Raw genomic sequence first — 14,585 nt, forward strand, 5'->3', positions numbered from 1 at the left:
GCGCTAGAGGGGTGCCGGTGTGGGAGACGTGGTGGGTAAAGTTTCCTGCCTGGGAGTGACAAGGTGGGCGCTGAAAACAAGCGCGCAGACAGGCAGCAAGCTGTCGGCAGCGCGCAGCCGAGCGCGGAGCTGCCTCGCTTGGTGTTTGCCCCGTCCCGCCGCGGATGGAGCGGCATTGTTGTAGCGCTCCGGTGTGGTTTCGGGGGGGGGGCGCCGCCCCCTGTGTCCCCACCGTGCTGCCGCGACCTCCCGCTGCCTGCTGTGCGGGAGAGAAAGGATCCCGGGGCAGCGGGGATGCCAGGGTGGGCGTTGTCAATGGCAGGCGGTGGCACAGGGGTGGCCCGGAGGAGCGGCAGGCGGAAAGCAGCTCGCTGGTACTAGCGGGGTGCTTCACCTGCCGCGGAGCAAGAGCATCCTGCACAAGCAGCACACAGAGGGTTGAAGTCATTAGGTGGGAACCAGACACTGATTCCAGATAAAACGTTTGCCCGTGGTGGATTTTGTTCGGTGCTGAATGCTCCTGGGAGGACTGGAGGGAAGAAGGGAGCGAGCCCGGGAGTACCAGCAGCCCTCTGCCCTGTTGGGACCAGATTTTCCATGATTTACAGCTTGCCATGTCCTTCACTTGCTGCACCAGGACCGCAGAAGAAGGTGATTTAACTTGCGCTGTGCTTTCCTGCCCTGACCTCCTCCAGGTGCCCAAGGTCAACTGTCAGGCTTATTTCATGTGTGCCTACTACTGATCTAATACGTGATACTCATCCTCCTGTTTGGACTCCGATGCTGGGGGCAGGCAGGAGAGAAGATTCCATCCCTTCAATGATTTTTCCATGTCTTGGTGCCTGAGAGCAGGAAGAAGCCCCCACACCACACAGAAGGAACCTGCAGAGCCCAAGCTCACCTCTGCACACCACGGATAGGATGCCCTGAGTGTTTAAGGCAGGAATATCAGGGTTCAAGGTGAATGAAATGGGAATGCTGCCAGGCAGCAAGGAAGTAGGGTGACCCAGGGAGCACACCCCCCTGAAAAGGCAGGATGTAACCATTCATCCTGACCTGTTTTTGCAGACTGTTAAGGCATGGCACAGGACAGATGTCAGTCCTGTATGCTTGTGCAGATGCAAGTGGCACTGAAGCCTCCTAGCTGCCTTCCACAGACATTCCTGCCACCCTGGCAAGAGGCAAACACATAGAAATTGCTTTGCCAGATTTCCAGCTAATTCGAGTCACTGATGAACACATCTGTGAAGGTTCCCTCTGTGAGCCGCTGAACACAAGACCGTAAGTTTCACACCCCACATTTATCTCTGGCTCCCAGCAGTTTGCTTACAGAGTAGCCAAGGCAGCAGGGAAAGCAGGTGAACAAAGATGACATGAAAAATGCTCTGCTGTGGCCACTGGTCCTCTGGGTGTACAGATTGCTGATGCCTAGGGTGACACTGTCAGGTAACTTCTGTGGAGAAGTCCTCGTGCCCCTCTCCAAGTGAAGTTGGCTGCATGCAGAGAAAGCTGGGCAAGTGCTGCAGCAAAACTGTAAGGGGGATATTATGTGGTACCCAGCCCAGATGGCTCCAGAGCAGTCCCTAATGCTCATGGAGCTGCTGGTCCTGATGGAGGAGCAGAGGAAGCCCAAGGCAGACCGAAGTATCCCCGTTTGAGAATGTCATTGCACGGTGTCATTCCCCATGCGTGGAGCCCATCACTGTTCCCCTGCTCCCAGAAATCACTGCTTGGGCAGTGGCAACTCGGTGACAGCATCAGCATTTGTCCCAGGATCACTGCAGTGGCTGTGGGAAGCAGCATGTTTTGGGACATGATGCTGCGAAAACATCTACTCTCTTAAATAAAGGTACCTGGCTACACAAATCACAGTGTCAGGATTATGTGTCACAGAGAGAGGTCTGAACTTTCAGATGAAGGCCTTGCTAGTACCCAGAAATGCAAAGAAAAGATTTTGCAAATCTGAATCCTACTTCCCTTGGTAAAAAAAAAAAAAAAAAAAATTGGAAAACATTCAGTGAGCCAGAATTGCCTAGAGAAAAAAAAACCTGGGGAGCCGCAACCAAAACAGCAACAGAGTTAAAAGGAGATTTTCTCAAGAAACATTCCTGAGTTCATATTTTTAAAAGCGAAGGATGTGCAAGTCTGGAAGAAAAAAAAAAAAAACAACTTGTGAGTGTAGTTCAGAGATCTGGAAACAACTTGGTTTTGTCTGCTGTACCCAATGGTGCATGCAGACGAGCTGAAAGGGAGAACTCAAGGCAGCGTTTTAAGAGGAAGATGACAGCCTCCCTCTTGTCTGCACATCTTGCCTTAGCTGGCAATTCCAGCTGGACTTTCTGTTGTCATGCCTGTCCATCTGCTTGCTGAGTTTGGCCTCCAGTGCTGCAACAATGCCTTTTCTGTGCAGGTGAAAGGGGCACCTGGCACTGAGCTGTGGTCCAGGGGATCTGTCTGTAGTTCTTGTTCCCGTCTTGTGCACCGACTTCAAATGATCTCACTGTGCCGTCTGCCTCACACAGTTCTTGCTTAAATCTCACTGCTGGCTGAGAGGGCTGGACTACAGACTCAAATCCAGTCGCAGGAAGCAGGCAGGAGTGTGATTCCCCCTGGGCTGAGCCTGCCTTTCTGAACCTGCCTGAAATGCTGCACCAGGTTGCTGAACACACTGGCACAGGCTCTGAGTAGTGCTTCAGTGCACCCCACAAGTGATGGCACATCCTCTCAGCCTCGCCACTGAGAGAGGGCTCATCCATCATCTGCACCGAGGTGTGAAATGCTGCCCTGGACACCAGCCTGGGAATACCTCGCTGGCAGATTCCCACTGCTGATGGGGGCAGCTGTCTCTGGGCCACAAAGATACTTCTGTGTTGCTGGGAGGAAGGAGGTTATAGGTAACTCTGCCAGCACAACCGAGTGTCCGACAACCAATGTGAGAACAAAGGACAAGGACCTAAATCTTGTGGAGCTTCCTGTCCCAGCAGAAAACATCCTGGACTTGCAGGGGTTCAGGGTTCAGCACTGCTGCTGGAGTTAGGCACTGCCCCTTAGACAAAGCCTGTTTTCTTTCCTCACTTGGCAGGGAGAAGCGCGGGGCAATCCACTCACAGCTGCAAATGGCCCTTGCATGATGTGCTCTGTGTGTCAGTGCCTGTGTGGGCACAGCAGCAGCTTGTCAGGTGGATGCCTGTGCCATCAAAAATCCTCACTGACAAGTAACATGAAGCCTAGAGGCTCTCTGCCTCACTGGGGTGAGCCAAGCTCCTCTGGAGCTGAGACTGAGAAGGGCCTGAAAGCCTTTGTATCTCCACGATTTTATTATCACAAAGGTTTCAGCAACAGCAAAAACTGACCCTTAGTGTTGCATAGCTCCAGAATTTATTTGTCCTTCTCCAGTTATGTGACCTGGCAATTTCCTGCCTTAGAAAGCCACCCAAAGGAGGTCAGAGGGAGGGTTTTGCCAGGGTTTGAGAGTGGTGTGGCAGGGGCAGGCAGGCAGACACTAGCTCACCTCCATCCCAAATGGGTCTCGGCGCAGCACTGGCTTCGACTCCTGATGGGCCTGGACCCAGCAGAGCGTGGCTTAATGAGTGATATTGCTACCAAGCACATTAGTCTGAGGAGCTTATTAATTACTAACTACACCTCCTGAGGCAACTGAATCAGCAGAGAGCATATCATTAGATCCAAGATTGTTTTTGATATATTTTAAACAGTCTTCTAGAATCCTCTGCCTGGAAGAAAGAAAGAGGGCAGTGGTGATGAAAGGCGGTGAATGGTTCGTGGGAACATTGAGTATATTTTAATGGTTCTCAATCCTGCCTGCTACCATCACATTTCAGTGCAGACCTATTTAATGTTGTCAACAGTGGCCTTTCTTTTTTTTTTTTTTTTTCTTTTCTCTTGCCATGAAAAATAATGATCCCAAAGCATTGTTCAAACGAGCACTTTAAGTAAAGAAGGAAACAAAGCCTTAAACATCAGAGGGACAAGGAATATGTGATCAACGTTTGTGAATTGAAGTGCTTCTTCTGTACCTGGCAAAGAATTTGTGCAACAATTTCTCAAGAAGCCTTCTGTGTGCTGTCCAGGCACAGGGGACAAACAGCACCCAAACTTACTGGGTGAGGTCAGCTGCAGCTGCCTTTTTAATAAATCCTCTCCTAATTAGATGCTCTTCTGGATAACTTGCAGCTCTAAAGCTCAGAGGAATTTTAATCAGTTCATCCTCTTTTGAGTGAGGATTACATTAAATGTATCCATACATCCACGCTGACTGGCCATTTGGTGATGTATCTGTTTGATCTGCAGGATCTCCAGAGGAAACATGGGAATGATCAACCCAGTACACAGCAAGTCAAGGCTGGGAGATTACCCGTTTGGGGCTGGACGTGCTGAAACTGTTCCTGGTATCAGGACAGTATTTATTACATTCTTCAGTATTCTCTGGCAATGGCCTTGGCCCTTGTTCAAGGCTGAGCAACTCTGCTCAAAACCTCAACAGGACACTCAGCATTCCCTGCAGGGGAGGTGCTGTCAGTTGGTGGCAGATGTTTGGCTGGATTCCCCTTTCGCTTTGAGCCCTGCCTGCCTCTAGACCTGCTGCTCTGCCTTTGCCATGGATGCCTCAGAACAACGAACACTTTGGGGTGTGGAGCCATGTGGGATGGCAGGTAGTGGGGAGGGGAAATATCTGACTCAGGATCTCCTCTGTTTCCCCTCTCAGGCGTAAAGGGGCTGGGCTAATGATCCAGCTGGGGCTGGTGCTGCTGAAGCCAAGTACCAGTGGTGCCACTGCTCTGCATGCTGGCTCTGCCATGCTTCCCAAAACATGCCCCCTCCCCTCCATAGCTTTTTGGGGAAACAGCTCTGGCAGCAAGACCCCTGTCCCTTGTCTCTCATTAGCCCAGTCAGCCGAGCACATGCTTCCTTCTGGGCAGAGAAAGCACAGTGAAACACTACGCAGTAAACTCGCATTCCCAATTTATGTTTGGGAACTGCATGATCCGGAAGGCGCAACACAGGAAAAATCCGAGGTACACTGAGCACAGGCTAGAAAGGCAGCAGCAATTAAAGACAATCTCCAACATTCATGCCTAATGCCTAATGCTGACCTCGGACCTCTGCCAGCAAAACCAAAGCAAATCCATTACAGAGCTGTACAAGCACAGAAAGGTTTTCACTCGAGCGTTTAACTTGGATGTCCTGCCTGCAGCCAGGCCTCTCTGCAGCATTGCTGCTGTTACATCCCCACCTGTTTTCAGCAAATAGGACACAACTGCATTAACTCTGCCCTTTCCTGCTGGCCCTTTTGCTTGGATGGTGGCCACTGAAGTAGCAAGGTACCTCCTCATGTCAGCTGCCATCAGGTAACACCTATGCTGCTCTCTGAATAGATCCTTGAATTTCCTTCCATCCCTTCTTAGAATTCTGCAGCCTTGGGTGGCTGCAAAGAGGAGCAGCTTGGTTGGTGTTACAAAGGTATAAATCCCTTCTCACTCAGTGAGATCAAAATTAGGCTATTTGGGGCCAAATTATTTCACCAGCATATCTTGGCAGGACTTCATTGCCTTCTGTAAATGAAGATGGCCATTTGCATTTATCCCATCAGATGGGTGGCTAATTGCTTGGCATTCCTTGAAGATATGAACAGACGGCAGCATAACCGATAATTCATCTCAGCTGCTCTCAGGAGAGAAGTAGCAGATTTTTGCATCCACTCCTGTTACGCTCTCGGGCAGTGCAGCTTTCCTGACAATGGCTGAGGTGGAAGACAGCTTTTGTTTCAGCAAGGAGAGGAGATTGCTCCATTGCTGACAGTGTCCAGGCCATGGTGCAACATCAGGGTACTCTTAGGATGCTATCACCTCAAAACCTCTCCTCATTTCTCTTATCTGGTGGTCTCATTTTCGATCATTTCAATTTCCAGACCAAACCTACACCTGGCCAGCTCATAGCACATTTGTTCTCATGCAACACTGCTCTCTAGCTCCAAACAACCTGATTCCCTTGTGCTCTTCACAAGGGGAACAGGCAAAATTTATTTAACTTCTTCCTATTAAATAAACTTTTCAGTCCTGTCTCTGGCATGTGTGCCTTGCTGAGTCCCTTCTGATTTGGCATCCTCTTTGACATGGATGCAAGTCTCATGAAGGTTTGTGTCATTAAGCACTCCTTAATTTTCACCAAGCCATATCTTACACAGGGATAGTCCCAGCTAATTACTCTCACATCCTGCTGCTCTTGTTCCCAACTTATGAGCTTCCAATTTACAGCAGTGCTTTTGCCCACCACCCTGTACCTACTGGAGGGCATGCCCTTCTGCCATCAACATCAGTCTCCCCAGTTGTCACTGCCAGAAACAGCCAGCTTCCCAAAATATGAAACATCTGCCGGCCCTTCACAAGTGCCAGTGCATGCCACCACTCCTGCTCCATGTCAAGAACTCCCAAAAACTCAGGGAGAATATATGCAAGGCCAGCTCCTGAATTCCTTTAGCATTACCTAAATTATAATTTATAAATAAAAAAAACTTTATTATTTTAGTTTTTATTATTTATTTATAAATAAAAAAAAATTATCTGCAGGTTTGGTCCTGAAGTACTGAGATTGCTTATTCTTTTCCTTGCTGAGCAGTGCATCACAGAAAGCAGAGGCCAGCCCAGCACAGCTGCTTTTCACCCTGAGGGTTGTTTTTTTTAAATTTATTTTATTTTTGTTTACCTTTGAATGTGTTCTGATAAAACTTCTTTTCTACCTTGAATCAAGACACAAGGGTGCTGAATACACTGCTGTAAGTACATTTATACAAGAATACTTGTAACACTGCTTAGAAACCTATAAACTAGATCAAAAATTTTACTCCAAGTGTTGTTTAAACTCCTGGAATAAGGTAACTCCAAGCTGAAGCCTTGTATTCACCAATTTTAAAAGCTTATGAAGTAAGAAAATGCTGGAAAGGAAATAAAAGTGTTTTGCCTAACAAATCTGTTTGAATTCACAGAAGCCAGCAGTGATTTACACTGTTATTATTTCTTGCAGTATGCTCTGCCAAATCTACATTCCACAAGCACTGATACTTTAGGTTGTTTCAATGCAAAACTGCCTCTTTTGTTTCCCAAACCCAGACATTTCTTCCAACTGTTGATCTTTCTGTGTCCTACACAGACCCTTTAGTGATAAAAAGAGGAAAAACAAAAGTATTCTCATGCCCAGGACACAACAGAAAGCAGCCCCGCTGTACTCCAGATCAAAATCCCTGCACTGCACTTCATAAAGACAAACTGTAATAAATTTACATTTATTGAAAATATCACATTAGCTTTTATTTTACTCATTTGCCCCAGTGCACAATTAAGCTATTTAACATGTAAATTGTAGTAACAGAACTGCAAGCAGCTTCATAAAATGAAAGACCAAATACACTTGTAACATGATCAGACTGCTTTTAATCTGGTGGATAAGGAACAGTGGGGTGGAAGGGAATAACCTGTTTTAGGGTCCAATACACAACCTACCTTGTCGTTTCAACGCATATATCTGTTATTAAAAGCCACTGTTTAGCAGCGTAACATGCACCTAAAAATTGACGACGTGGGACATCATCCATTAAATATCCTATTGGTAGATGAGAATCGTTAGGGATGGGGAAAAGGATTAAAATAAGAAGAAAAGCACCAGGGCTCCACAGCCCTTCTAGAACCAGGTACTTTGCAGGGAGAGTGTAATGCCATTTGTCAGCTCTACCGCGCCATGCTGTGAGGACGAGCGTTTGGTCCATTTCCCGCATGTCTGCCGTAGAAACGCACTTCTCTTTGGGAAAGCAACCACCAGGGCTCTCTGCAAGTGTGGGGCCACCTCACACCCCCAGCTTATTGGCCTGGGTGAGGACAACCTTGAGGACTGGCATGAAAGCAGAGGTCTCGCTGAAGTTGCTGGTGCTGACGATGTGCGTGTGGATGTTCAGTCCCTCCTGGTAGTTGCGGGTCTCGATGCTCTTCACGATGTTGTGCAAGCCACTAATGATGGTTGGAGAGAGCTGCAAGGAAGGCAGGCAAGGCAGATCAGCACAAAGGAAAAGAAAAGCTAGAAAAAGAACTAGAAAAACTAGAAAAAGAACTTGAAAAAGAAATTCTGAGCGTGGCACTTGGCTCTCGGGAAGGTGTAGCACTTAGCTCCTTTATTTGGGCAGCCATCTTCAGAGCTGCACCACACTGGGAACAGTCACTGGGAAGTCTAACAACAGACTTCAACCAGAATGGACCTTCTCTGCAGTATTGCTATGCCCTGCAAGCCTTCCCTGCCAGCCCCTGGATGCACTTCCCTGGGCTGGGAGACCTGCTGTGACACACTCCTGACACCAGAAAAACCTACTGAGCTTTTTGCCTTTGGGTAAGGTTGATTGCTCAGCAAACTTGGCCTTGACAAGAGGATTACATCACTCTAATCTTAAGGTACTAAGACATTTAAGCACAGTCCTTTATTCTGCCAAAGCCTCCTGGAAGGCTTTGGAAAAATTACCAGATCTTCAAAAGTACTTGCACATCTGCCTTCCAGTGAAGTCACTGAGCTTCCAAAATTGAAGTCCCCTGGGTTCTGTTTTGACCCCAGCTGTGTGTCTCATTTCCTGCTACAAGGGGCTCTGCTCTTTGGCTGAGCACAGCCTCTGCACAGCACCATAAAACTCATGACACGACCCCAAAACAACACTGTGAAGTCTGCACAGGCATGTGGGGCCAAGCACAAAAACTGGCTGTTTTCTAAGAAACCCATGCAAACTTCCAATAAACGGATGTGGAGCACACTTCCAAAGAAAAAATGAGCACCTGCTACATACTGCAGAAGTAGTACTGCACCAGTGAGGTCACTGGCCATACGTGACTGAGGGATGGGGGGAAGTAAAACAGAACTTACTGTCTGTTCCCTAAGTTTGTCATACAGAAACTCCAGGCGTTTATTTGCATCATCCAGTTTCCTCTTGGTTTGCTGCAAGACAAATAAATGCATCAAAGGACAGCGATTTTTAGAATCCCAGACCAATCTGATATCATTGCAAACAGGTCCATGCAGCACATCAAATTCCTTTCTCAACATTTTCCTAACACATCATTTGGATTCTTTGTCCTGTACTCTTCTCCCCTGATTTTGCTAGCAAAGACCACATGACTGTAGTTCTCCACATGTAAACACTTCAGCTGTCTACAGAAAATAGAAAACTGTAGAGGTGCACCTCTACACTGGTCATTTGCAAACCCCACTGGCACAGCTGATAAGAAAAGCGACAATTCTGAGTTGCAACACAATTTTTTTTCCTATGGTTCACTGAAAAAGCATAGTGATAACTGGATAAAATTATTACTCGAATGAAGTATCCAGCAACACTAGTGAGAGCTTAAGGGCACATGCAGATTCTCCATTTCTAAGTGTGCAAAACTCAGCCATCATTTATGGCAAATCCTGATTATATTTTTCCTCACATGAATAGCAAAGCCAGCAGTTTGTCTAAGTTTTTAGTCTCAACAGAAAAACTAATAGCCTAACCCAATCTGTCCTTACAGACACTTTGTGCTTCCATGGCTTTTATAAAGTAAACCTCTCACTGGTGTGCCTGGAATTATTTTGCCACCAAAGGCCCTTAAAATAACCCCAATACATTTCACCTGGGGCTGCAGCTGCTGTAGAAATGAATTTTCATCCACTTTTTTTTTATTAAAACAACATCTAAAATTGTAGATTTTGGTCCAGAGTAATAAAACAGAAATAAAGCATCAAGGTTACAATTGCAGGAGCACAAAAAAGCTGCTGGTCAACAGCAGCAGAAATGGCATCAGTGCACAGGAGTAATGGAATTTCCTCCTAAATCAGTCTGTGCATCAATCCATCTTCACTTAGGATAACCACCGTTTTCCCTGGCAAGTGGAAATGTTTCTCTGGATTAAGTAACTGCCTGGAGAAAATAAAGCCTGTGGGAAATGCTCTAGCTCAAGGGTGAAGACCAACTGCTGGCTGCTTGCTGTGCTAGAAATTAGGGAAAGCTGTTCAGATGGCATAAAGGCGAACACAGCACATGGATCTTGGGTCACATGCAGAAAACGCCTCAGCAGCAGTTACATCATCAAGGAATTGAGATATCTAAGGAAAAAGTACCCCAAGAGGAGCAGCTAAGAAACCCCCAGCTCAGCTCCTTTGGACTGCCTGACTCTCAGATGCATGACCACAGAACACTTGTTTCAAAACCCATGAAAAGGTGCACATGCTACTTTTATTTTGCAGATGGCCAGCTAGGACAGAGAGGAATAAATTGTGTCTAGGAAACAGCAAGATAGCTCTCCAGCCAAAGCAATTTGGCAGAAGTGCAAACTGGGTGTTCCCCTCGCTCTTTGGGTCCTGTTCCCATTTTCCCCTTTAGAATGTAATAGCTGAGCAGTGCCTGTATTTGCTCTGACAACAACTGATGTGTACAGTCAGGGTGGTGTCTCTTGTCTCCGTGGGCTGAAACACTTTCACTGCCTAAAAAAATCAGAGAGACTTAACAAGAAGCAAGCAAAATGTATTGGCAGAGCAGAAAAGCAATCCCCAGGTGCAGGTACGAGTGGAATGCTTTTGTCGTCTCCGTCTGTCTGGGGGAAGGGGCACTTAAGAGGAAGAAAAGGTCAAAGGGAATGCAGAATACACTATATATACATACAAACACAGACACACACACATATTTATGCACTCCACAGCCTTTAAATAAAGGATTTTGAGCAGTTGTGTGATACTGAACCGACAAGAGCACGAGTCTGTGTTGCTGACCAAGCAAATTCAGTGCACAAAGCCCTCTGCATGCCACCAGCACCACCTTTTAGCATGTGGCAGGCACGAGCTGAACAGTCAGCACCTGGGCTTTGCAGTGGCATGTTATTTACTGGCCATCAGAAATAAATGAGCAGCTTTGGGAGGGATAGCTCATTTATGAGGTACTGGCTGCCATGGGAAATGTTTTCCCTATCCAGCTCCCAGTGGTTGTGTTAAAGCTGTTAACCATCCCTTTCCCAGGCAACTGCTGTTTCCCTTTGAAATGAGTTTGTTATCAGAAATCACAAGTCACAGAAATCACCTACCGGATCGGAGGCAGACAGCAGGCACCTCTGGATGAGAGCTTCAAACGTAGTCTTCAGAATAAGGTGCTCCTCAGGGATGGGCTTCTTGGTGATCTTCTCTGTTGGCAGTGCCTGCACATGCTGAGCAACAGAGAACAGGTGAGGCTTCTCCAGGTCACTGTGCCCACATGTTGTTTTCAGCTAAACCAACTGGCATTATTGCCTAGCTTGGCACAGCTCCTATTTCTTCCCTGTGGGTGTGTGGAGGTGACTTTACCAGCATCTGCTGTTGCTCCCTCTGGGAAGCTGTGAAAGTTGCAGAAGGAAGCAGCTTGTTGGCCCACACTGACTATAGGATTAGTGCCATCTAGGTGGAGATTACAGTAGCAAAACGCCAGCATGGTACAAAGCCAGTGCCTAGAAACTCCACAGTACACTTTGTGGCTACAAGGAAAGCCTGGACAGCAGGATCCTGCCTGGCAGGCTCTACTGATGGACAAGCAAACCCATGCAGTGCTGGGGCTACTACATTACCTGGATGGCATTGCCGATCGGGGCCCCCGGGGCCCCCTCCGTGCTGGGTTTGGAAACAGTGGGTGGCATGGTGGATGGCCCCAGGGGCTGGGCAGCAGGCTGGAAGCCACCCTGCAGCACCATCTGCCCTGCAGGGAGGTGTGGAGGCTGGAAGCTGGGGGCACTGCTGGGCGGTGCTGGAGCCTGGGGCTGCTGCATCTGAGACTGCGGGTCCGCCAGCGGGTTCATGATGGGGGACGTGATGGGCACCGGGGGCAGGAAGTTGTCAGGGACCTGGGGAAAAAAGCAGGGCATTTATGTTGCTGTGGTTGCTGCAGGCATAGCACAACACCCAGCTCTTACTGACTTCCCAAACCTCAGTAACTGGGAGTGCTGGACACAGAAATAACAGGGGCAGACAACACAGAATTTCACTCTGGCTGACCAAACCCATCCCTCTGGCTGCACGGTATGCGCCTTGGTGCAGCCCAGCTTGCCCCTGGCCACAAGAGCTGAGTGCAGCCACCTCAAATCAGAGCCACTCTCCCTCCAAACCACAGGTTTGGCAGACCAGCACTATTAGAAGAGAAAACTAACCCACACCTGCATCTATTCTTACTATTGGGTCATTATATTTAGACTTTTGTGTCTCACTTTCAAGGGTGTATTTTTGTCCACGCAGTACAGTACGTAGGTCACAGCCAGCAACATGCCCCAGTAAAGCTTCTGAAAGCCTTTCAAGCTTCTGGCACACAGGTCTGCACTAAGGCAGATTACCAGGGCATTTCAGATTCATCCTTGAGCATCTGCCAGTCTTTACACAGGGGGGGTTTCACAAACATTTGGTAGAGGGAAGAAACAACAAAATGAGCTACTGGCCTCTACTACACATCATGCAGGAATCAAAACAACAGAAAGGGCATCCATGGGAATGTGCACATTTCTTCAGGTGTGCATGGAAAAAAAAAATTCCCAATCCAGCAACAAAGTCAATTATAAAATAAATTAATCCAAGCAATAAACTTTTGAGTGGTGAATAAGTTCTAAGTTAGGAGGAAAACAGCTGAAAATTGTGGCTTGAAATGCCAGATATTTCTTCTCTTTTATAACAGTCCATGTGGTGAGTCATTTTATAATATCCTAAACCACCCCTCAGACTGGACAGAAGGGAAACAAACATAGAAACATGACTGACAGATTTGTTAAATACTCAAGAGAGACTGCAACAAACACATTCCTCATTTAGAAGGAGCCAACCCGCAAGCCTTGGCTCTGGCAGAAATTCTGGCTGTGACACACACATGACAGAAGTAGCAAGAGCCCCGTGTGCAGAAGGCTGCTTCTTGAGCTCTCTGCTCCAGCAGTTATTCTGACACTAAGAGCTCTCTATCCAGCCTCCAAAAGCTTCTTCACCTTGAACTGCAGAGACCAAAACCCAAAGGGTAAAGAAGACTTCTGCCTTTGCCTTCACCCAGACCTTATCTTGGCTGCTCTAATGTTTTGTTCTCCCCACATCTTTACATGCTCCAGACTAACTCTTGCCTCCCAGGGTCAGAGTGGTGGATAACACTGACTGCTGTGGAGATACTCCAGGCTACAGCAGCACCAGGGGATGAAAAGGCTCGCTCTGCTCCGTGCCAAGTGTTCCCAGTTATCCTGCCCTGCTGCAATTTAAATCCATTTTGTAAAACTACATTATCTCCATAATGAAAATTGTCTTACTCTCAACAGATCTCTCAGGGTCAGACCCTTAATCAGGATAAATTGCTTTCAGCTCCAGCAATGTCAATAATCTATAACAATTTGCACAGCCTCCTTATTTTGCCTAAGTATCATCTCCTGCAAAACTCTGCTGATGAAAACTGCAGATGAAAACACAGTTGGAAGTATTTGCTTCAAACCACAAACAATGTTGTTATTAGCAACCACAACTTCAACAAAAACCCACCATCTCTTTAGAGGCTAGGACATTTTGAGAGGGATAATGCATATTAGAGAGACATAAAGGCCATTTCTGCTCATGAGATGCAGCTTTTGTTTGTTGCTAACCCTTCTCTTCCCTTCTCCTGCCAACAAGTTTCCCAGGAAAAACTGTTGTTTTTCAAGGGATCAGCACTCAGTTGTGTTGAGGTAGGACTTCCTAGAGTACCTTCTTCTTCTTGGCAGCTCTGTTGAGGGTGGGAGGGTCATTCCAGCCATTCTGAGGCCCTGGGACAGAAAGAGAACAGAGACTGTAAGTACCTGGGAAGAAGGTACTTACAGCCTGCTTTGAGCAGGCTCTGCTGGCAGAGCCTGCCCTGACCTGCCTGTTCCTCTGCCCTTCCCTGAGGGCCAGAACATCTCCTGTGCCAGCCAGAGCCTCCCAACATCCCTGCCATCAGACCCTGTGGGCTCCACGCCCACTGGGCAAAGTTTGGGACCTTGACCAACTGTTCCCAAGCTAATAACCTAATAATTAACTTGTTCTTTTCTTGCAGGAAAAAAGAGCTTTGAGCAGATATGCCTTTGAAGAGGGCCTACCATGCCCCAAAAAGCTCTGCTACACAGACTGTATATGTGAAGAGAGCTTATCCACGACATTTGTACATAAAGTTCCCCAGCCACACCACACAAAACACCACAAAAAAAAAAGAAGAGGCATAAGAGGCCTTAAGCATTTCAGGCCAGTCACCTTGGAATCACAAAAGAGCTGTAAACCCAGCTTTCCCCTGCCAGCTACAGCATGGTTTTGGGTGCTTTGCATCCCCAGAGCAGAGCAGAGCTGCTTGAGCAAGGTGGAAAAATCTGGCTTTCTGTACCAGGGATGATTTGTTTGAAACAGGAAGCACAGAAGATTTCTGTTCTCCCAAGAAAGCAAGCCCCCTGCAGCTGTGAGATTTGCACCCCAAAGCTCCCATCAGTGCAGTAGGAAGAGCTCCTCATGGAGCACATGGAATTGGGCCCATGGCATTGCACCCAGGCATTACCACGGCTGCCCCAAGTAATCAGGAT

At 47.5% G+C, this 14,585-nt stretch overlaps 1 protein-coding gene across 15 annotated transcripts in view; it reads right to left on the reverse strand.

The window, feature by feature from the left end:
• Positions 1–7,286: 7,286 nt before the first annotated feature.
• SEC31A (SEC31 homolog A, COPII coat complex component) overlaps positions 7,287–14,585 on the reverse strand; it is a 39,678-nt gene continuing 32,379 nt past the window's right edge. For all 15 annotated transcript variants that reach the window (XM_053941782.1, XM_053941781.1, XM_053941779.1 and 12 more), the window contains 5 exons: positions 13,744–13,802; positions 11,616–11,888; positions 11,103–11,222; positions 8,914–8,985; positions 7,287–8,038 (listed from right to left, as the gene is read on the reverse strand). In XM_053941782.1, coding sequence (XP_053797757.1) covers positions 7,859–8,038; positions 8,914–8,985; positions 11,103–11,222; positions 11,616–11,888; positions 13,744–13,802 — 704 coding nt within the window. In that variant the 3' untranslated portion in view covers positions 7,287–7,858. The remainder of the gene's footprint in view (positions 8,039–8,913; positions 8,986–11,102; positions 11,223–11,615; positions 11,889–13,743; positions 13,803–14,585) is intronic.

This window comes from Vidua chalybeata, chromosome 4 (genome assembly GCF_026979565.1).
Source record: "Vidua chalybeata isolate OUT-0048 chromosome 4, bVidCha1 merged haplotype, whole genome shotgun sequence".
NCBI lineage: Eukaryota > Metazoa > Chordata > Aves > Passeriformes > Viduidae > Vidua > Vidua chalybeata.